General features: G+C 46.3%; 1 protein-coding gene across 4 annotated transcripts in view; it reads left to right on the top strand.

Annotated features, from left to right (window-relative positions):
* The window catches only part of ARL15 (ADP ribosylation factor like GTPase 15), a 589,960-nt gene that overhangs the window by 66,438 nt on the left and 499,026 nt on the right, over positions 1-24,496 (top strand). For 2 of the 4 annotated variants that reach the window (XM_063961997.1, XM_063961969.1), the window contains exon 2: positions 6,370-6,426. The exons of the other annotated variants lie outside the window; for them this stretch is intronic. In XM_063961997.1, coding sequence (XP_063818067.1) covers positions 6,370-6,426 — 57 coding nt within the window. The remainder of the gene's footprint in view (positions 1-6,369; positions 6,427-24,496) is intronic. 4 annotated transcript variants of the gene reach the window in all.

The following is a 24,496-nucleotide window of genomic DNA, read 5'->3' on the forward strand; positions in this document are numbered from 1 at the left end:
TCATTGATCATTTGATTACTTTCTAAAATGTTTATATAGCTTTGCTGTTGTCTGTACTGTTCTTCCATTATGCGCTGTAAGTTGCCCATGACATGTGTAATGTCTGCACGTATGATTTCCATTGTATTTGCAATTCTTGTGTTTGTTTCATTTTGTCTACTCAGATTTCTGCTGATTCGTCTGAGGTGAGATAGTAGGCTTGCAAACATTTGGGTCTGCCTACGCAGGCAATATTAGTGGCCTGCTGTCTAGCCCAAATGGTCCAGAACACTTTATCAGGGCCTTGTGTTACTGGTGTTGTTGGGCTGTGTTGGGTTGGTGGTGTGCTTTGCTGTGGGGGAGTACTCACAGGTGCTGGGGGGCTGATTCCTTCGCTTACTGGATGCATTTCTAACATGATTGTGTCATCCATGTCACTGTGTTGCTGTTGTTGCGGAGGGATGCTGGTACCAGGACTAGAAGCTGAAATTAAAAACATTTATCCGTTACTTATCCATATGTTTAATACATTGGTACAAAGCACTAAACATGGAACACATGTAATGGACTGGTGCTTTCAGATATCCGGCCTAGCAACATCATCACTCATCACTCATTATTTAAATACATACATATGCCTGTTTGTGGCAAATGTGTCTGGTTACTTCATTCTGAAAGCAAACACATGAGTTGTATGGTACATCAGACATACTCCTGCCTAAAAACACATTGTAATCCATAATGTGTTGCCTTATAGCGTCTCCAACCAAAACATAGTAATGTTTTTGTATGCAGTTGGCAATGTTAGGACAAGCACACATGTGTAAATGATTCTAACAACCTTACTATTTGCAAAGCTTACACATGAGTTTCTGTTGCAGCATCTTCCACACAATGTGCTACTGTATGGCTGAAGTGGACATACATATCTTTACTGGATGTTGTGTAGGCCATTTTGTTTGGTTTCCATTTCATGTTTTACTGACTTGGGTAAGTATAGCACATTCTGATGGGTATTGACTTAATGAGTTTAAGTAAATGGTTTTTTAAAGATCTGACATTTTTAATTGTTATCACAGTTTGTTACTCACAATCAAGATGAGGGGAGTGTGGTTGTCGTCTTGGAGGTGTGTCCAAAATTTGGAGTTGGGGCACCGAACAAACAGTAGATAATCTTCGTGGCGGGGTAGCCTGCTGTGGTTGGCCCTGGACATCAGACCTTGCTTTCTTTGCTGGGAGATGTTTTTTTTGTGGTGTGTTCCAGAAGTGCGCCTTTTGCTGCTTAAGACTTCTTTGGATGGACCTAGTATTGAAAGTGACATTTTGTTATGGCCATTCATTTACAAACCTAACCTATACTACAATGGACACTTTACCTGCTTCCGCAGCGTCAACATCATTAGATGTGATGGGAGTGACTGTAGGACGACCAGTACTGCTTTTTTTCAACACTGTAAATCCAAAAAAAAAAAAATTATTCATGCTATTGTTAATACATCCACCCATTATGCTTATAAACATTACATCTTTAAAAAATGGATGTTTTATTATGAATCTAAAAATAAGGACATTAAACACAAAAAGCACAACAACAAACCCAAAACATTGTCCAATAGCCATATGCACTATGGAAAGTGCAACACAGGGAATCATATACAGGACACAGACATAGGACACAATTCCAAAAACATACACTAACAAGCCAAAACACACACAGCTTCATTTTCAAATAAAATGAAAAAAAATACAGATGCGATATAGAAGTAGGTCTGTGATGTGGCACTCCAAACACACATTAACACAATATGAGGCCAACAAAAATTTAAAAAATTAAAAAAAATAAAATAAAAAAAAAAACAGTAAGATAACTAAGTCTGCAGATGTGTCAGTGTACAAATACAGACTCAAAATGAACCAGCAAATAGTGGCCTTGACTTAAACAATATTACATTGAGTACTAATGAAATTACACATGTAACTGCCTTCAAAGACACTTTGCACTACTTCAGCCTCTAACATATCAACCACTGATTTGGAAACATTGCACATGGATAACAGAATAAAAAAACATAATCCAACTTTCAAAATGTACAATGTGCAAAAGTAAAACATTATTGCTGGACAATTCAATGACACACCAAGTCAAAACTACACATGGAAAATGTACTGTCCAAAAACCACATGACATACAAGCAAGTAAGACGTTACATTGACTTTTGTATGAAACATGACCCAAAACAATGTATTTGATGACGCACACTTGAAGATGGGAGTAATATGCAACGTCACATGACACACATTTAAAACATACAGCCAGAAGTAATGTCATAGAATGTTAAGGCAAATACACATGCTCACCATCCTTCCTGGGGCGATCGGAATCCCGGACATGGGTTGCAGACACTACTTCTGGAGGGATTATAGTCCGCATGGGCTCCTCATAGTCCAGATATGTGGCAATAAAGGGCGGACCACCACCGGTTTTGCGAGCCGACTTCGCCTCCTTGGCCATTTTGGACTTGACACGTCGCTTTATGTCATAGTACCGTTTGCGGCACGTGTCCTCCGTCCGCTTCACCACCCCCTCACTATTTACAGCAGCAACTACTTTCGCCCACAACACCTCTTCTTCCGTGTTGGCACTTTGGCAGACTCGGGCCCAAATAGCTGCCGCTGATACTTCATCAGCTCCCGCACCAATGCCACATTTTCTGCATAACTAAACTTGACATTCCGCCCAGTCTTAGTAGTGGTGCGTGGCTGCGGAGCTGTCTGACTGTCACTATCACTGTCACTTGAGGCTGCTGCAGCAACCTCACCAACCTCCTCCACCTCACTAACACTCACCTCCTCCACTTGACCGACCTCATCCCCCTCACTAACACCCTCCACCTCACTCACCTCAGCCACACAGAAAAAAAAGACAAAACAAAACACTCCTCCGCTACCACTACACTAATCTAATCACACACACACACACACACACACACACACACACACACACACACACACACACACACACACACAGACAAGGGACTATACATAAAAAAAACTAGGACAAAAATTGAGACAAAACCAAAAAATACAAGACAACAAGAATGACAAAACTACTTTTAAACACAATACAACACTCAGAACTCGAAAAAATACTCCTCCAAACAAACACTACTCACCAAACTCCACTGCACAACCGCTCTCCTCACCACTAACTAAACCCACGAGGTGCGGACAGTTTGGGGCGTATTTATATGGTTACGCACAGACACTCCTACCATCTGAAACACAACCAATCATGAACGGGGATGAAAACTGAAACTAAAAGTGAAAATGCGGCCGCGGGAAAAAAAAAAACCCTGCCGCGTTTAACTTAGAAAACCCCCCAGCAAAAACAACACAAACACGTACGCAAACGACAATGACGGCCGTAAATGTGCCAAAAAAAAAAACGACTGGCATCGACATCGGAAAACACGAAAACAATAAACTCGAATGCTTAGTAACTTGGCGTATATAGTTTCAAAAAGTTGCATGAAAAGGCACCCGGTACAAGACGAGTTTAAACACTACACAAACCGACACAAACACGAATATTAGTAAATTTTGGCCAATGTTCCTTAACTTGTAATGAATATATATGAATCGGAGACACACCCTGCTGTGTGCATACATAGTGAGTGCTAGTAGTATTTTAACTTGACTATTAAAAGTTATATATTAGATTTAATTGGAAGTGTGACCAATGAAGTACTATTCTGTCCTCATGTATACTTTTTCTCTAATCTTAATTCAAGAAACCCCTCCTAATTTGTCTAAATACTGTTATGATTGGTAAAATAATTGGCTGAATATATGCTTACTCATCTAAATACAGGTTGAGTCTCCCTTATCCAAAATGCTTGGGACCAGAGGTATATTGGATATCGGATTTTTCCGTATTTTGGAATAATTACATACCACAATGAGATATCATGGTGATGGGACCTAAATCTAAGCACAGAATACATTTATGTTACATATACACCTTATACACACAGCCTGAAGGTAATTTTAGCCAATATTTTTTATAACTTTGTGCATTTAACAAAGTGTGTGTACATTCACACAATTCATTTATGTTTCATATACACCTTATACACAAAGCCTGAAGGTCATTTAATACAATATTTTTAATAACTTTGTGTATTAAACAAAGTTTGTGTACATTGAGCCATCAAAAAACAAAGGTTTCACTATCTCACTCTCACTCAAAAAAGTCCGTATTTTGGAATATTCCGTATTTCGGAATATTTGGATATGGGATACTCAACCTGTAATAGATGCTGATTAGTTTCTATAGGTAGCACCGTATCTGGGTGCCTGCCTGCCCTGCGCATCCACTTCCCACCCCCTTACTGTCCTAAGCCTGTGCCCGTCGGAGAGGGTGGGAGTGTCTCCCATCTCCAGATCACTTCTGCACAAGTCAAAGCATCCTTAGGATGCTTGGAATGGCTGTACAGCCTGCAAGGTGTGCAGTCGGAATGTCCAAAGGGGACACTGGCCAGCACTGCAGTATTGAAACTGGTTGCATGTTGCCCTGTTAGCTAGATGCACAGGTAGCCAGGGTGCCGCCCCCAGGGCACTTTGCTCTGCGCAACGGAACTGGTCACACCACCCACCTTACTGCCCTGGCTATGACCAACTTTTCCACTTTAGCTCGAATATCCTCCCCCCTTCCCGTAATGAATTTTGCAGTGCTGGGATGTTCTCTGGTGATCACACATGGTTGTCATAGAATAGCTTCATTTGAAATGCGGTGCTCTCCTTTTTCAAATGTGGGTCTGTGGCTGTGAGTATTGGGGAGATCGAGCACTCCGAAAGCTCTATCACCTATTAACTGGCTTTTAAAAAATGTTTGCAGTGTTCTGCCTGGAATGGGTGTTCCTTCCAGGAGACATCTACATGTCTTTGGTTGGAGCAACAACAATTTTTTGAATCCCACTTGTCCTTAATAGTAAAAGGGTTTTCTTGGCTTGTGTGCTAGTTCAGTTAATGGCACGCATACAGCAATCCAGCCTGACCTGCAATTTATGGCTAGTTGGCAGCCGCTTGGCTTGTTCCTTTCTGACATGTAACCTTTACATTGATATTTGTGTTTTATTGATACCTTAGCTTGGGTACCAGAGGTCCTTTCAGGGGAGATCATTATGCACTGGGCAATTTCTTCCTACCTTCTTGTTGATTTATTGGGATTATAATAAACATGGGATCTGCATGTACAAAAACGTACAAATATACTGTCTGAAAGCTTCCACGTACAGCCCTTGATGGATTATATTTCCAACTGCTGTTGCTATTTATTAAACAGATGGTGAAGTTACCAGCCACCTAATTTATGACAAGTTGTTTTGCACTGTATGACTGTTGTAGTGCATAGACATCTACTCTGTATTGTAGTAGTGTTTGCCTTCTGCAAAGTAGACTGCCCCTGGTGCACTAAGAGGTGGAAGAATCTTCAAAAGTGCACTGTGCAGAAGTGTTAAACCTCACCTTAAGCTGGGTACACACTGGGGAATATATCGGCCGTCTGATTGAACAGTCGATATTCAGTATCTGTAGCGGGTCGGCAGGTGTGTACACTCCATATGTATTTGAACGACGTTGTTCGCAGACATATTGTATTGTATTGGCCCTGCGGCACAGTCGATGCCCGATATATCGGCCCACCCAGATGGATGTCAGGACCAACCTATCGAGCGGCTGATCGATAAATGTATAGGCTTGCCATAATCGGCCACTCCGCGTGACTGTGTACCTGCCGTCAAGCTGTCTAGGTTTGTACCCAGCTTTTGTAATGCTTCTGAAGTTTCATTTGTGACATAAGTGGATCATGAGTGTGATAGGACATGGGGACCATCTTTGTTGCATCTGGTAGTTTTGAAGCTAATTTACGGTATATTAAACAAATTTAGGGCCAACACACTAGCAATGAGGATTTTGCCCTGCACTTTGGTTTGTAGTTTGTAAATGGGGCCAAGTTTAGACAGCCATCTTTTTAGTTGTGGACATCCTATTGCGTCACTAGGGACCAGTGACCTTTGAGGCATTTGATGCTAAGTACTTGATGCTACAGTGATGTTATGGTTTCTCAGTGAACTGGCAGGCAGCATGCTCATAAATGCCACTACAGAACGGCTGCCTCTCTCATGTGCAGTACATGGGTAGACTACTCATTTGTACTGTTACTGGAAGCCCTATCAGTAATTTTCCTATGTCTTGTCATTTCCATATGTCTCAAAAAAAAATATTTTTTCATTTTTATATTTATAGGAAGTGTGAACACCTGTAATACTGTATGTGCTGTAGTAATAGAGGGTTATGTGGAGGTGACCATATCTTGTGTTTTAATTTTAGACAGTTTCAGAGTGCTTCCAGATCTCTTACGCAGTTTGTAGAATTGCCATTTACACGGTAAGGCGTTTGTGCTGTACCGGCTTGTGGTGTTGTGTTATGTATCATGTCGTAATTTTAGTTCTGTCATTCATCGAGCGAGCATGCAGTGTTCTGTGACCAGTGAATCATCTTGGCCATTCCATTTATCATTTATTTATCCATTTATTCCATTTATTTATTTATGTTTTCAGTCAAGAGCATTTGCATTGATTTTTTTTTTCTTCATTAATTTTTAAATAGTACTGTGTTTTGTTTTTCCTATTTTTCCCTCTGAGGCAATGTAAAGGATGGCCCATTTGTGTGACTCGTCTGAGATCTTATGACCCTTCCTACACCTTGCCACCCACATGGTAGAGGGCTGATTCTACAGTATATTTGTGATCTATGAGGCACAGACTTGAAGAAATGGCCTCGGTTATAAGAAAGAAAAATAAAAAAAATCACCAACAAAATAATAATAATATTGAAAAAAAAAATGTTAAAGACAAACAATACCCTCCCTCTACTACATGGGATGATATTTTTGATGCATATTTTCATGCATCCTGTTGACTTACGTTTTACTTGCATGCGCCTGCAAGTGTTTAAAGGTGATCACTGCCTAAATGTCATATTTTGCTAGTCACACCCCACTAGAGCCACATGTCACACTAGGCTCCATTGACAACTCTCTTGATTGGCAAACTAGACAATATGTTACTGTGACATGAGTGAGCAGCGGGGAGTATATTCTAAATCATGAAATACCACTGTATGTTACCCCTTATATTATCACTTGTTGGGGAAATATGACATTTTGGTGATCCTCTCCTTTAATTTGACACTTATCAGTGTTTTAAAAATGTCGTCTGTCTTTAATAAAATGTTTTTCATGGAGTACATTTACAAAACAGAGGTATCCTTACAGACTGAGGCTTGCATCAGCTATCGCCTAATGGGTATAATGGCAAATGTTTGTACAATCTAGGAGCCAGTTGAAAAGTTTAGGGGCCAGACCACTGTGCCCAACCTAAATGTATGAAAACTTGTATAGACTGCCACACATGCCACTTCAATGACCCTCAGACCTCCCAACATGATGTCATGTACCACACCCTTACGTGACCCCCAATTCACAGTGCGCCACACACAGGAATGCCCTATATTTATAGCGTACCACGCACAGGAGGGCTAACAATTTATAACAGTATTATAGCAGGAAGTCATTCTAATGAAATCCGTTACTCACGAGCTTTGTCCAGCTCCCGGAGGGCATAAGCCATGTGACGGGCGCACAGCATCCTGCCCACTCCTGTAACTACCAGTAGGAATGCTTTGTAACTGATATTTACATTTTATTTGACTATTAGTTTTATTTTAAAGTTTTTTCGACAATATCTGTGCTCTTGTATTCTAGTTGCCAGAACTAAATTCTTAGTCACCATGGCGCACTGGCACCCAGGATTTGTCGAGTTCTGATAATGGGGCAGCTACAGATATTACATCACTTTGCGGTGTAGTACCTTGACCACAATGTCAGACCACCACAGATTACAGCAGTTATGGGCAACAAATGGTCTGACGAGCCTCTGACTGCAGCAATCTGCCCTGCTTTGCTTTATTGTCTGGTATAAGTCTTTACAGGAGCCATTATTGTGTCATGTGACCTCATCTGCACAGCGCAGGGAGGTTACATAGAAAATCGGAGGGGCTGAGGAGTGCAGTTTATTCTGCACTATGTGCTCTCCATCCTTCCTCTGTAGGCTTCGGCTGGGAATATTTTGTAGACTTTCTGAGAGTTGGGGAATGTGGGGTGTGCCAGTGAGTGGGGGCATGTGGGGAGGTGTGAGTAGGAATGGCCATGGATAGTCTGCATCTGATGGTGATTGTTTTAGAAGTCTGATGGCAGAAGTTTTGATTTGCGCCCGTGTGGGTACAGCTCCTGTCAGTGGTGTATTGCCCATTAAGCACATGCCTGGGGGTAGCAAAAGCAAGGGAAGAGAGGTGGAGTCGGTGGTGGCAATTTTTGAGCAAGAGGTTCGTGAGAGGTAGGGGCTACCTGCGTATTTGCGGTCTGCTGGGAGGCTAGATCTTCAGGACCAGGGGGCAGAGCCTGAGCTGGCAGTGACACTGGCTTGATGTGTTTGCAAAGCTATCTGTCACTGCTGCCATCTGTCACTGCTGCCCTTAAATTTGCCTCTGACTCCTGTTATCTGGGCTGTCATCAACCATCATTGGCAAAACCATTGATGGATTCTGCCTGATGATGTGAAACCTTTGACTGTCAATGGTTAATTCTTTTAATGGTCATCCCTAGGTGTGAGTTGCGGTTTGATTGCATCCCAAATCATGGATCTCAAGAGGCAAGGGGCGGACTTGAAGTGGAAAGACCGGAGGGAGGGCTTATTTTGATCAGATTTAACTTTGTTGGAGGGGATGTGAGTTACAAGTGGATTCTGAGTGCCATGTGGGGGCATGTACAAAGGTCTTAGTGGCATGTGGGTTCTGAGTGCCATGTGGGGGCATGTACAGAGGTCTTAGTGGCGTGTGGGTTCTGAGTGCCATGGGGGGCATGTACAGAGGTCTTAGTAGCATGTGGGTTCTGAGTGCCATGTAGGGGCTTGTACAGAGGTCTTAGTGGCGTGTGGGTTCTGAGTGCCATGTGGGGGCATGTACAGAAGTCTTAGTGGCGTGTGGGTTCTGAGTGCCATGTAGGGGCTTGTACAGAGGTCTTAGTGGCGTGTGGGTTCTGAGTGCCATGTGGGGGCATGTACAGAGGTCTTAGTGGCGTGTGGGTTCTGAGTGCCATGTGGGGGCTTGTATAGAGGTCTTAGTGGCGTGTGGGTTCTGAGTGCCATGTGGGGTCATGTACAGAGGTCTTAGTGGCGTGTGGGTTCTGAGTGCCATGTGGGGGCATGTACAGAGGTCTTAGTGGCGTGTGGGTTCTGAGTGCCATGTGGGGGCTTGTACAGAGGTCTTAGTGGCGTGTGGGTTCTGAGTGCCATGTGGGGCATGTACAGGGGTCTTAGTGGCATGTGGGTTCTGAGAGCTTGAGGAGGTATTTTATGGTAAGTAGATTATGTGCATGTGGGACGGGGGGGGGCATATTGATATGAATGATGTGGGGATGCTGAGGTTATTTTGAGGGTCGGAGGACTGTGCATGTGGCCCTTGAAGTATCTAAGGTGGTCAGTCACTGGGGTCTTTCAGGAACCAAGAGCTACCACTTCATACAGTTAATTTGGCCAACAGATCTGCCCCATGCCCTCAGAATGAAAAACATACCTCTTATATGCATGTTATATAGCTTTAAAACCCCTGGCCCACAATCGCTTACAGTTAAGCCCTCCATACAGTACTGCGACTTGTCTGAGGCAAAGTCGGATCCGATTTCCCTTGAGCTCCCCCGGCATCTCCCCGGGAGTGCTTCCATCCGATTTGGTACTTGAGGTGCCATTTTTTATATGCGATTTATCACATCCTGCTGCTGCTGTGTGGGTGGGTCCAGGAAAATGCAGCTCAAGTGAACACATGCGAGAAATCGTATGCGATATATCGCAGGTGCTGAAACACCAGCTACGATGTGCACCTGATGGCTACGATTACGATTTATCCTATGTGCTGAACGTCCCACCACCGACTCAGCCCCGATGCGCACGTGACCACGCATCGGATCGGATCACATGTCACACACATGTGACTTGGCCAGTTTTCATCACATTTCTCGCTCGATGCGTCTGAATCGGATGAAGAGAGGCCAAATCGCACAGCAGTTATATCGGTTGTTTTTTTTTCATTCCATGCCTAAGGTATTTTCTAGAGATGAGCGGGTTCGGTTTCTCTGAATCCGAACCCGCACGAACTTCATGTTTTTTTTCACGGGTCCGAGCGACTCGGATCTTCCCGCCTTGCTCGGTTAACCCGAGCGCGCCCGAACGTCATCATGACGCTGTCGGATTCTCGCGAGACTCGGATTCTATATAAGGAGCCGCGCGTCGCCGCCATTTTCACACGTGCATTGAGATTGATAGGGAGAGGACGTGGCTGGCGTCCTCTCCGTTATAGTAGAAAAGAGTAAAGACTGAGTGACTTAGTTATAATTGTGGGGAGGATTGGGGACGGGGAGCAGCTGTTAGGGAGTACAGTGATTTAGATTAGGAGAGAGAGACGACATCTCTTTATCAACCAGTCTATATTAGCAGCAGACACAGTACAGTACGGTAGTTCACGGCTGTGGCTACCTCTGTGTCGGCACTCGGCAGTCCGTCCATAATTGTATACCACCTAACCGTGGTTTTTTTTTCTTTCTTCTTTATACATACATACTACGACATCTCTTTATCAACCAGTCTATATTAGCAGCAGACACAGTACAGTACGGTAGTTCACGGCTGTGGCTACCTCTGTGTCGGCACTCGGCAGTCCGTCCATAATTGTATACCACCTAACCGTGGTTTTTTTTTCTTTCTTCTTTATACGTACATACTACGACATCTCTTTATCAACCAGTCTATATTAGCAGCAGACACAGTACAGTACGGTAGTTCACGGCTGTGGCTACCTCTGTGTCGGCACTCGGCAGTCCGTCCATAATTGTATACCACCTAACCGTGGTTTTTTTTTCTTTCTTCTTTATACGTACATACTACGACATCTCTTTATCAACCAGTCTATATTAGCAGCAGACACAGTACAGTACGGTAGTTCACGGCTGTGGCTACCTCTGTGTCGGCACTCGGCAGTCCGTCCATAATTGTATACCACCTAACCGTGGTTTTTTTTTCTTTCTTCTTTATACATACATACTACGACATCTCTTTATCAACCAGTCTATATTAGCAGCAGACACAGTACAGTACGGTAGTTCACGGCTGTGGCTACCTCTGTGTCGGCACTCGGCAGTCCGTCCATAATTGTATACCACCTACCCGTGGTTTTTTTTTCTTTCTTCTTTATACATACATACTGCGACATCTCTTTATCAACCAGTCTATATTAGCAGCAGACACAGTACAGTACGGTAGTTCACGGCTGTGGCTACCTCTGTGTCGGCACTCGGCAGTCCGTCCATAATTGTATACCACCTAACCGTGGTTTTTTTTTCTTTCTTCTTTATACATACATACTACGACATCTCTTTATCAACCAGTCTATATTAGCAGCAGACACAGTACAGTACGGTAGTTCATGGCTGTGGCTACCTCTGTGTCGGCACTCGGCAGTCCGTCCATAATTGTATACCACCTACCCGTGGTTTTTTTTTCTTTCTTCTTTATACATACATACTACGACATCTCTTTATCAACCAGTCTATATTAGCAGCAGACACAGTACAGTACGGTAGTTCACGGCTGTGGCTACCTCTGTGTCGGCACTCGGCAGTCCGTCCATAATTGTATACCACCTAACCGTGGTTTTTTTTTCTTTCTTCTTTATACATACATACTACGACATCTCTTTATCAACCAGTCTATATTAGCAGCAGACACAGTACAGTACGGTAGTTCACGGCTGTGGCTACCTCTGTGTCGGCACTCGGCAGTCCGTCCATAATTGTATACTAGTATCCATCCATCTCCATTGTTTACCTGAGGTGCCTTTTAGTTGTGCCTATTAAAATATGGAGAACAAAAATGTTGAGGTTCCAAAATTAGGGAAAGATCAAGATCCACTTCCACCTCGTGCTGAAGCTGCTGCCACTAGTCATGGCCGAGACGATGAAATGCCAGCAACGTCGTCTGCCAAGGCCGATGCCCAATGTCATAGTACAGAGCATGTCAAATCCAAAACACCAAATATCAGTAAAAAAAGGACTCCAAAACCTAAAATAAAATTGTCGGAGGAGAAGCGTAAACTTGCCAATATGCCATTTACCACACGGAGTGGCAAGGAACGGCTGAGGCCCTGGCCTATGTTCATGGCTAGTGGTTCAGCTTCACATGAGGATGGAAGCAATCAGACTCTCGCTAGAAAAATGAAAAGACTCAAGCTGGCAAAAGCACAGCAAAGAACTGTGCATTCTTCGAAATCCCAAATCCACAAGGAGAGTCCAATTGTGTCGGTTGCGATGCCTGACCTTCCCAACACTGGACGTGAAGAGCATGCGCCTTCCACCATTTGCACGCCCCCTGCAAGTGCTGGAAGGAGCACCCGCAGTCCAGTTCCTGATAGTCAGATTGAAGATGTCAGTGTTGAAGTACACCAGGATGAGGAGGATATGGGTGTTGCTGGCGCTGGGGAGGAAATTGACCAGGAGGATTCTGATGGTGAGGTGGTTTGTTTAAGTCAGGCACCCGGGGAGACACCTGTTGTCCGTGGGAGGAATAGGGCCGTTGACATGCCTGGTGAAAATACCAAAAAAATCAGCTCTTCGGTGTGGAGGTATTTCACCAGAAATGCGGACAACAGGTGTCAAGCCGTGTGTTCCCTTTGTCAAGCTGTAATAAGTAGGGGTAAGGACGTTAACCACCTCGGAACATCCTCCCTTATACGTCACCTGCAGCGCATTCATAATAAGTCAGTGACAAGTTCAAAAACTTTGGGTGACAGCGGAAGCAGTCCACTGACCAGTAAATCCCTTCCTCTTGTAACCAAGCTCACGCAAACCACCCCACCAACTCCCTCAGTGTCAATTTCCTCCTTCCCCAGGAATGCTAATAGTCCTGCAGGCCATGTCACTGGCAATTCTGACGATTCCTCTCCTGCCTGGGATTCCTCCGATGCATCCTTGCGTGTAACGCCTACTGCTGCTGGCGCTGCTGTTGTTGCTGCTGGGAGTCGATGGTCATCCCAGAGGGGAAGTCGTAAGACCACTTTTACTACTTCCACCAAGCAATTGACTGTCCAACAGTCCTTTGCGAGGAAGATGAAATATCACAGCAGTCATCCTACTGCAAAGCGGATAACTGAGGCCTTGGCATCCTGGGTGGTGAGAACCGTGGTTCCGGTATCCATCATTACTGCAGAGCCAACTAGAGACTTGTTGGAGGTACTGTGTCCCCGGTACCAAATACCATCTAGGTTCCATTTCTCTAGGCAGGCGATACCGAAAATTTACACAGACCTCAGAAAAAGAGTCACCAGTGTCCTAAAAAATGCAGCTGTACCCAATGTCCACTTAACCACGGACATGTGGACAAGTGGAGCAGGGCAGGGTCAGGACTATATGACTGTGACAGCCCACTGGGTAGATGTATGGACTCCCGCCGCAAGAACAGCAGCGGCGGCACCAGTAGCAGCATCTCGCAAACGCCAACTCTTTCCTAGGCAGGCTACGCTTTGTATCACCGGTTTCCAGAATACGCACACAGCTGAAAACCTCTTACGGCAACTGAGGAAGATCATCGCGGAATGGCTTACCCCAATTGGACTCTCCTGTGGATTTGTGGCATCGGACAACGCCAGCAATATTGTGTGTGCATTAAATATGGGCAAATTCCAGCACGTCCCATGTTTTGCACATACCTTGAATTTGGTGGTGCAGAATTATTTAAAAAACGACAGGGGCGTGCAAGAGATGCTGTCGGTGGCCAGAAGAATTGCGGGACACTTTCGGCGTACAGGCACCACGTACAGAAGACTGGAGCACCACCAAAAACGCCTGAACCTGCCCTGCCATCATCTGAAGCAAGAAGTGGTAACGAGGTGGAATTCAACCCTCTATATGCTTCAGAGGTTGGAGGAGCAGCAAAAGGCCATTCAAGCCTATACAATTGAGCACGATATAGGAGGTGGAATGCACCTGTCTCAAGCGCAGTGGAGAATGATTTCAACGTTGTGCAAGGTTCTGATGCCCTTTGAACTTGCCACACGTGAAGTCAGTTCAGACACTGCCAGCCTGAGTCAGGTCATTCCCCTCATCAGGCTTTTGCAGAAGAAGCTGGAGACATTGAAGGAGGAGCTAACACGGAGCGATTCCGCTAGGCATGTGGGACTTGTGGATGGAGCCCTTAATTCGTTTAACAAGGATTCACGGGTGGTCAATCTGTTGAAATCAGAGCACTACATTTTGGCCACCGTGCTCGATCCTAGATTTAAAGCCTACCTTGGATCTCTCTTTCCGGCAGACACAAGTCTGCTGGGGTTGAAAGACCTGCTGGTGAGAAAATTGTCAAGTCAAGCGGAACGCGACCTGTCAACATCTCCTCCTTCACATTCTCCCGCAACTGGGGGTGCGAGGAAAAGGCTCAGAATTCCGAGCCCACCCGCTGGCGGTGATGCAGGGCAGTCTGGAGCGACTGCTGATGCTGACATCTGGTCCGGACTGAAGGACCTGACAACGATTACGGATACGGACATGTCGTCTACTGGCACTGCATATGATTCTCTCCCCATTGAAAGAATGGTGGAGGATTATATGAGTGACCGCATCCAAGTAGGCACGTCACACAGTCCGTACTTATACTGGCAGGAAAAAGAGGCAATTTGGAGGCCCTTGCACAAACTGGCTTTATTCTACCTAAGTTGCCCTCCCAGAAGTGTGTACTCCGAAAGAGTGTTTAGTGCCGCCGCTCACCTTGTCAGCAATCGGCGTACGAGGTTACATCCAGAAAATGTGGAGAAGATGATGTTCATTAAAATGAATTATAATCAATTCCTCCGCGGAGACATTGACCAGCAGCAATTGCCTCCACAAAGTACACAGGGAGCTGAGATGGTGGATTCCAGTGGGGACGAATTGATAATCTGTGAGGAGGGGGATGTACACGGTGATATATCGGAGGATGATGATGAGGTGGACATCTTGCCTCTGTAGAGCCAGTTTGTGCAAGGAGAGATTAATTGCTTCTTTTTTGGTGGGGGTCCAAACCATCCCGTCATTTCAGTCACAGTCGTGTGGCAGACCCTGTCACTGAAATGATGGGTTGGTTAAAGTGTGCATGTCCTGTTTATACAACATAAGGGTGGGTGGGAGGGCCCAAGGACAATTCCATCTTGCACCTCTTTTTTCTTTTATTTTTCTTTGCGTCATGTGCTGTTTGGGGAGGGTTTTTTGGAAGGGACATCCTGCGTGACACTGCAGTGCCACTCCTAAATGGGCCCGGTGTTTGTGTCGGCCACTAGGGTCGCTAATCTTACTCACACAGCTACCTCATTGCGCCTCTTTTTTTTTCTTTGCGTCATGTGCTGATTGGGGAGGGTTTTTTGGAAGGGACATCCTGCGTGACACTGCAGTGCCACTCCTAAATGGGCCCGGTGTTTGTGTCGGCCACTAGGGTCGCTAATCTTACTCACACAGCTACCTCATTGCGCCTCTTTTTTTCTTTGCGTCATGTGCTGATTGGGGAGGGTTTTTTGGAAGGGACATCCTGCGTGACACTGCAGTGCCACTCCTAGATGGGCCAGGTGTTTGTGTCGGCCACTAGGGTCGCTTAGCTTAGTCATCCAGCGACCTCGGTGCAAATTTTAGGACTAAAAATAATATTGTGAGGTGTGAGGTATTCAGAATAGACTGAAAATGAGTGGAAATTATGGTTTTTGAGGTTAATAATAATATGGGATCAAAATGACCCCCAAATTCTATGATTTAAGCTGTTTTTTAGGGTTTTTTGAAAAAAACACCCGAATCCAAAACACACCCGAATCCGACAAAAAAAATTCGGTGAGGTTTTGCCAAAACGCGGTCGAACCCAAAACACGGCCGCGGAACCGAACCCAAAACCAAAACACAAAACCCGAAAAATTTCAGGCGCTCATCTCTAGTATTTTCTTTATTCTACATTGATAATAACAACTAGTATGTATCTGCAGGTATATTCACAAGAACGTTATTTGTATTTATTCTTTATATATGATTCAAACTTTTCTTTATATAATGCACCAGGTCAAAGAAAATTATGTGGCCAGTGCAGTCACTTTTACCCATCATCAAGTGCAGGATTAAATCTGACAGTGGATCTCAGCTCACATATATCCTAGTTGTGTACAAACAAGAAGCTGGGTCTGGAGGGGATGCGGTCATGTGACCGGCGCTCGGGATCCCAGCAGTCACCATGCTGACAGTGGAATCCCGAGCGCTCAAAATGCCAGCCGACGGAATGCCTGCCCAAAGGGTTTATTCCCACGACACCAATATAGTGGGTATAGAACCTGAGCCTGCAAGGGGCTTTGTTGTGCTCCCCCCCCCCCCCTCCCCTCCCCTCCTTCCTGCTGGCATTCTGTTGCCGGGGACGGTATGCTGAACGCCAGGATCCCAGCAGCCGGAAACGCGATCCCAACCCGTCTGGACAACGTGCTGTGTTACTGAGATCCAAGCGGTTGGTTGTCAGCCACACACCTTATTGTGTTTTGTGTGTACGTTTGAGGTTTATGTGCCAGAAAGTGAGGCTTTCTAGCAACAGCATTTGCTTAAAGTAGCTTTGGGCGCAAAAAGGGGGTAATCTGATTGGGCAGTGAGGGTGAGACTAAACAGGTGGAGCTGATAATGTTACGTAACAGTTTTATTGTAAATAGGTTATATCAGAATACGCGGAGATCCATTTACGGTTGTCAAATTAACATTGCCGGTGGATATGGAGAAGCCACAGATAGAGATTAGACAAGAAGATAAAATAAATAAAAAAATTGGCACAGAATCGCTGATGGCCCGTGAGGTATTAGTTAGCTGTTTCGTGCTGGGTGTTGGGTCAGTGGGTGCAAAGAATGTGCAGCTCTCTGTGGGGGAGTTGTACTAAGCCTTGGAGAGTGATAAAGTAGAGATGGAGAGAGAAACGACCAGCCAATCGGCTCCTAACTGTCATGCTACAGGCTGTTTGAAAAATGACAGGAGCTGATTGTTTGGTAGTTTATCTCTCTCCACTTTATCAGTCTAAGGCTACGGTTGGCTGCAAGGAGACTGCACATGGGCGCCTATGCAGGCACCCACACATGTGCGGCAGTCCTGTCACCGCAAAATCCGACCGCAGCATGCTGCAGTCGGGCCGGATGAGAAGACGGCGGGATTTCAATGTGAATACATACGTTTCAATGTATGTGTTCACACAGTGCGGCTATGCCACACTTTGTTCCATTGAAATCCTGTGTGCTACTGGCCAGATCCTGTTCTGCGAGATCCCGGAGAACAGGATCCATGTGCACACAAAACCTCCCTCCCAGCCAAGGAACGGGACCCGCTTGGCCGCTATGTGTGGCCGTAGCCTAAAGCTTAGTACATCAGCCTTTGTAGCTGCTGCCTCTGGTGCACAGTATACTCTGTATAAAGGATTCTGGTTCCTCCTGCTCTAATGGATTTGTTAGGAACGCAGCACTTGCTGGGGCTAATTGGGGTACATGCTGCCTACAGCTGGGTACACACCTATAAAATCGTTGGCCTGCTCTCCAGATATCGGGTGAGCGGCATTGACTGTACAGTAGTGTATGCAGTGCTGATGCAGGAGCGTTAGCCGATAGATGGCTTATAACACTCCTGCAATGTTCTGGGCCCCCTCCTCTGTAGCCGGCAGCAATGCAGACTCTGGGCACTAGGTTCACTAAGGGACTCTAGCACTGTCCCAGAGACTACTGCGCATGCACAGGTTTCTGGAAAATTGGTGAGGGGGCCATTTTCCCAGTGATTTTCTAACTGCGTATGCGCAAAACGCCGGGAAAATGGCCACCGTGCCAATTTTCTGGCAATTCCTGCAGTGCTGATATGGGACTTCAGAGGGTCGGTGGTATTCATGTGACCGACGGTCGGGAGACCGACTGTCACATGACCTCCTCCAGCATCCCGACCCCCACTATCCCGATGGTCGGCATGCCGACCAACAGGGACTATTTCCACTCGTGGGTGTCCACGACACCCATAGAGTGGGAATAGAACCCGTGGCGACCGTAGGTCGCCACCGAGCCCGCAAGGGGCTCGCTGCACTCGCCCCTCCCCGCCGGGATCCCGGCATCGGTAAGCTGACCGGCGGTCAGGAGACCGCCGGTCAGCCATACTACACCCCAGAGGGTAAGTACTGAAAAAAAAAAAGGGTGCCTGGGGGCCCATGTGCACTGCACACGCTGCACCAATTATAAATACGCCAGTGGGTGTCAGGACGTTGGGATGCCGCTGTGGTTTTCTGACTACCGGCATCCCAAGCGCCGGTATCCTGTTACCATCCCCTATAAATTACTGTTATCCAAGCATAGAAACATAGAATTTGACGGCAGATAAGTACCACTTGGCCGATCTAGTCTGCAGCAGCTTTCATCTCCCACCTTCTTTGACCATCTCTCTCTCTCTCTCTCTCAAAATGACCACCTGTTTCTCCCTTTGCACTATGCTGAGGTACTGTACATGTGTTGTTGGGCAAGCTGCAGTTGAAAAGTTGTCCCAGTTACTGAACCTTATTTTTAGTATCCCATCAGTCAACTGCAACTTCACACTGCTTGGACTAATCCTGTGTTGAGTAGATAAGGCCATCACCCATAGATGGATAATCACAGATGGCAGAGAACCAGTGGCTCTTCACAATAAGTGGCAGACAGGATGCCAATGTCCCCCCCCCCCCCCCCCCTTGTTGCCCAGGTCATGAACCTTAGCCACACTCCCTTTGCCTGCTAAGCTCTGCCCCTTCCCTGATTGAACCAGCACATGCCAGTCTACAGGGCAGGGAGGTTGCAAACCATTGATGTTAATACTATTTTGATGGGTTCATGCCATCGATGTTAAACACTGATGGCGCCGTCACTTGTGACCATAGTTATCCTGCCGATGGGCAATTCTAGTGCAGAGCAGATGGTGAGGGGAGGGTCTCCTCCCATTCTCCTACTGTGCAGCAGGAGAGTGATATACAGCACACTACTGATTGGTCAGAGCGTGTCCTGAGTGACCTAGACTTTTTTTTTTTTTAAAGTCCCCACTATAAATTCTTGCATAACATATGTGCTATATTTAATTGTAAAGCGCAACGGAATATGCTGCGCTATATAAGAAACTGTTAATAAATAAATAATAAATAAATATCGCGCAAGTGTGAAATCTGGTACATGTTGGCTGCTGCATAGCATGCCTCTAATATACGGGCTCTTGGGTGTTTCCCTTCAGTAGTTCATTCTCAATGTGTGAGGTAAGGGCAATTGATCTTGGCAGTGGCTCATTGTTATTATTATAAGCATAATGTCTGTATTGGACCTGCGGGCATGGGCTGCAAGCTTACATAATGTGATCAAAATATAAATGAGTGACTCATACTGTACTTCTGTCTGCAAAAGTGGAGTAATTGAATCACTGTAGTTAGAATGGAGGTAAATAGACAAGGAATAACGTGGTTTTATTAGTAACAAATTGTATAAAGTTGCACTTAACATAAAGTAAGACATTTGTTACATTTGAAAAGATGCCCTGCACCTTCCCAACAGAGTGTCCTGGGTATACCCCTTTTCCACCAAAGTCCCGGGTCTGACCCGAGATGTGGAACACCGTTCCAAACCGGGACAGACCCCCTTCTCTACCGCGGTGCCGATCTGGGTTATGCATTTGAGATGACATCATCCTTTTCTGCCAGAATACGACTCTTCCCTTGCTGCAAACTGGTTACCCACTTACACTGCGTGCAAAACCCTGCTAGGGACCTGGGAAGGATTTCTGGATGACTGAACCCGGCTGAATTGTTTCCACTGACAAAAATCCCGGGTTCTTGCATGTTCATGTGCAATAACCTGGGATTTTCAAGTCGGTGGAAAAGAGGCATTATGGGCCCTACACATTAGTCGATTGGCCGCCGAGGTGCCCGATGGCCGATACGGGCGACCTGGCGGGTGTGTGTGTGTGTGTGTGTGTGTGACGGGGCGAGTGCAGTTTCTACACTCCCCCTGTCACCCGGCCCAATAGACCTGCATGCTAATATGTACGAGATTGTCCATTTTGTATAAACGACCCGGCACTAACGATGAACGAGCGCGGGGCCGCGCATCGTTCATCGTTGGTGCATACACACTGAAAGATATGAACGATATCCTGTTCATTAATGCACTAGAACATGCATTTCTATTACGTCCTTGAGGATGTTGGGGACACCAAAAGAACCATGAGATATAGACGGATCCGCAGGAGACATGGGCACTTTAAGACTTTCAAAGGGGACGTGACCTGGCTCCTCCCTCTATATCCCTCCCCAGACTCAGTTTAGAAAATGTGCCCTGCGAGATGGAGGCACTCGGGGAGCTCTTAGAGTTTCTCTGAAAAGACTTAATGTCTGCTGGCTACAGACTCCCTGCTTCGTGGGAAAGAGGGGAGAGCAGTCTAGACCCACTTCTAATGAGTTTCAGGGCTCTGCTGCTGCTTACAGGATGCCTTCAGCTCCTGAGGGGAGATGAACGCTGGGCTCTCCTGGATGCTCGCTCCCACAGCTTGCCGTACCCCCTCTTCAAACCAGAAGTCAGAAGACAGGTGAGTATGTGAGGAAAAGACATCTTCTCTTCAACAAAGATGGCATATAGAGGTACAGCGCAGCATGATTTGCTCAGTGCGCGCCAGGCTCCCGGACTGAACACACCGCTGGGTGCAGGGCGCTGGGGGGGGGGGGGGGCAGAGGCGCCCTGGGGAGCTAAAAATACCTCATAAGTAAGGCTGGCATATCTGTCCCGCAAACCCCCGCCAGAATAAACATGTAAAAATAAGCGGGAAGAAGCGCACCATGTTGGGGGCGGGGCTTCTTCCTCCAGGCTCACTCGGCGCCATTTCCACCTCCAAGCAGCAGCGCTGGTCCTTCCTCACAGCAGACAAGTACCAGGGGCTATAAAAACGAGGGGGGGGGGCAGATTATTTCTATACAGATATATAGCGCTGCAGCTCTGTGACACTTGAGGGTGTTTTCGGACCTGCACTTTAGTGCTGGGGTGTGAGCTGGCTCCTTTCCTTTTGTTCCCTCACAGGCTTTTCTTTGGGTGCTGTTAGGGAGACAACATGTCTGAGGCAGAATTTTGCTCTCAAGGGGATAATTTATTGGGGACACCAAATGTTTTGTGGGTCATGTCGGCACCGCCGACGGCTGATTGGTTAACTGCTTTAAATGCTAATGTTACACTGTTAAATAAAAAGTTTACTGAATCTGACTCTCAACTGCAGATTTGGAAGAAATCAGTAGATGACGCTTTATTTCAAGGGTCACTGAAACGTAGTGTTGACCAATTAGATGACACAAATACCGACACGGACTCTGATACTGGTGCCGATTATGCTGATTCTAGGTTAGATCCTAAATTGGCTAAGAGTATTCAATATATGATTGTGGCTGTCAAAGACATATTACGTATTGACGAGGACCCCTTTACACCAGAAACGAGGGTCCTTATTTACAAAGAAAAGAGACGCTCGGTTTCTTTTCCTCCTTGTTTTGAACTAAATGACCTTTTTGATGGCATTTAGAATACACCTGATAAGAAATTTCTCATTCCTAATAGGATCAAGGTGGCATACCCCCTTCCTGCAACGGATAGGGATAAGTGGGAAATACCACCCACAGTAGACAAAGCCCTAGCACGCTTGTCTAAACAGGTAGCGCTCCCTGCGGCTCAGTCGACGACTCTTAAGGAGCCGGCTGATCGTAAGCAGGAGGCTACTTTAAAAGCTATTTTCTCTAACGTCCTAGTGGATGCTGGGACTCCGTCAGGACCATGGGGAATAGCGGGCTCCGCAGGAGACAGGGCACATCTAAATAAAGCTTTTAGGATCACATGGTGCGCACTGGCTCCTCCCCCTATGACCCTCCTCCAAGCCTCAGTTAGGTTTTTGTGCCCGTCCGAGAAGGGTGCAATCTAGGTGGCTCTCCTAAAGAGCTGCTTAGACAAAGTTTTTTTAGGTTTAAATCTCAGTGAATCCTGCTGGCAACAGGATCACTGCATCGAGGGACTTAGGGGAGAGATTTCCAACTCACCTGCGTGCAGGATGGATTGGAGTCTTAGGCTACTGGACACTTAGCTCCAGAGGGAGTCGGAACACAGGTCATCCTGGGGTTCGTCCCGGAGCCGCGCCGCCGACCCCCCTTACAGACGCTGAAGATCGGAGGTCCGGAAAGCAGGCGGCAGAAGATTCCTCAGTCTTCATGAAGGTAGCGCACAGCACTGCAGCTGTGCGCCATTGTTGCTACACGTCTCACTGATTCAGTCACGGAGGGTGCAGGGCGCTGCTGGGGGCGCCCTGGGCAGCAATATTAAATACTTTTAGTGGCGAAAAATACATCACATATAGCCATTAAGGCTATATGTATGTATTTAACCCAGGCCAGTTTTCTTAAAACCCGGGAGAAAAGCCCGCCGAAAAAGGGGCGGAGCTTATTCTCCTCAGCACTCAGCGCCATTTTCCTGCTCAGCTCCGCTGGTGAGGAAGGCTCCCAGGATTCTCCCCTGCACTGCACTACAGAAACAGGGTAACAAAGAGAAGGGGGGCATAATTTGGCGATATTGATATATTAAAAGCGCCTATATCAAAAACAACACCTTCTAGGGTTGTTTATATACATTTATAGCGCTTTTGGTGTGTGCTGGCAAACTCTCCCTCTGTCTCCCCAAAGGGCTAAGAGGGTCCTGTCTTCGATTAGAGCATTCCCTGTGTGGCTGCTGTGTGTCGGTACGTGTGTGTCGACATGTATGAGGACGATGTTGGTGTGGAGGCAGAGCAATTGCCGGTAATGGTGATGTCACCCCCTAGGGAGTCGACACCGGAATGGATGGCTTTAGTTAGGCCGGAAAACCAGTTAGTACCGGCTCAGGCGTCTCAGACACCGTCAGGGGCTGTAAAACGTCCCTTACCTCAGTCAGTCGACACGGGTACCGACACAGATGAATCTAGTGTCGACGGTGAAGAAACAAACGTATTTTCCAATAGGGCCACACGTTATATGATCACGGCAATGAAGGAGGCTTTGCAGATCTCTGATACTGCTGGTACCTCAAAAAGGGGTATTATGTGGGGGGTGAAAAAACTACCTGTAGCTTTTCCAGAATCAGAGGAATTGAATGACGTGTGTGATGAAGCGTGGGTTAACCCAGATAGAAAACTGCTAATTTCCAAGAAGTTATTGGCATTATACCCTTTCCCACCAGAGGTTAGGGCGCGCTGGGAAACACCCCCTAGGGTGGATAAGGCGCTCACACGTTTATCAAAGCAAGTGGCGTTGCCGTCTCCTGATACGGCCGCCCTCAAGGATCCAGCGGATAGGAGGCTGGAAACTACCCTGAAAAGTATATACACTCATACTGGTGTTATACTGCGACCGGCAATAGCCTCAGCCTGGATGTGCAGTGCTGGGGTAGTGTGGTTGGATTCCCTGACTGAAAATATTGATACCCTGGATAGGGACAGTATTTTATTGACTCTAGAGCAATTAAAGGATGCGTTTCTTTATATGCGAGATGCTCAGAGGGATATTTGTACTCTAGCATCAAGGGTAAGCGCGATGTCCATATCTGCCAGAAGAAGTTTATGGACGCGACAGTGGTCAGGTGATGCGGATTCCAAAAGGCATATGGAAGTATTGCCATATAAAGGAGAGGAATTATTTGGGGTCGGTCTTTCGGACCTGGTGGCCACGGCAACTGCCGGCAAATCCACTTTTTTACCTCAGACCCCCTCCCAACAGAAAAAGACACCGTCTTTTCAGCCGCAGTCCTTTCGCTCCTATAAAAACAAGCGACCAAAAGGACAGTCTTATCTGCCGCGAAGCAGAGGAAAGGGTAAGAGAGGGCAGCAAGCAGCCCCTGCCCAGGACCAGAAGCCCGCCCCGGGTTCTACAAAGCCATCAGCATGACGCTGGGGCTTTACAAGCGGACTCAGGAGCGGTGGGGGGTCGACTCAAGATTTTCAGCAATCAGTGGGCTCGCTCACAAGTGGACCCGTGGATCCTGCAGATAATATCTCAGGGTTACATGTTGGAGTTCGAAAGGTCTCCCCCTCGCCGGTTCCTAAAGTCTGCTTTACCAACGTCTCCCTCAGAAAGGACGTCGGTATTGGAAGCCATTCACAAGCTGTATTCTCAGCAGGTGATAGTCAAGGTACCCCTCCTACAACAGGGAAAGGGGTACTATTCCACACTATTTGTGGTACCGAAGCCAGACGGTTCGGTAAGACCTATTCTAAACCTGAAATCCTTGAACCTGTACATACAAAAATTCAAGTTCAAGATGGAGTCACTCAGAGCAGTGA

The sequence above is a fragment of the Pseudophryne corroboree genome, chromosome 1, assembly GCF_028390025.1.
Source record: "Pseudophryne corroboree isolate aPseCor3 chromosome 1, aPseCor3.hap2, whole genome shotgun sequence".
In the NCBI taxonomy this organism is placed as follows: domain Eukaryota; kingdom Metazoa; phylum Chordata; class Amphibia; order Anura; family Myobatrachidae; genus Pseudophryne; species Pseudophryne corroboree.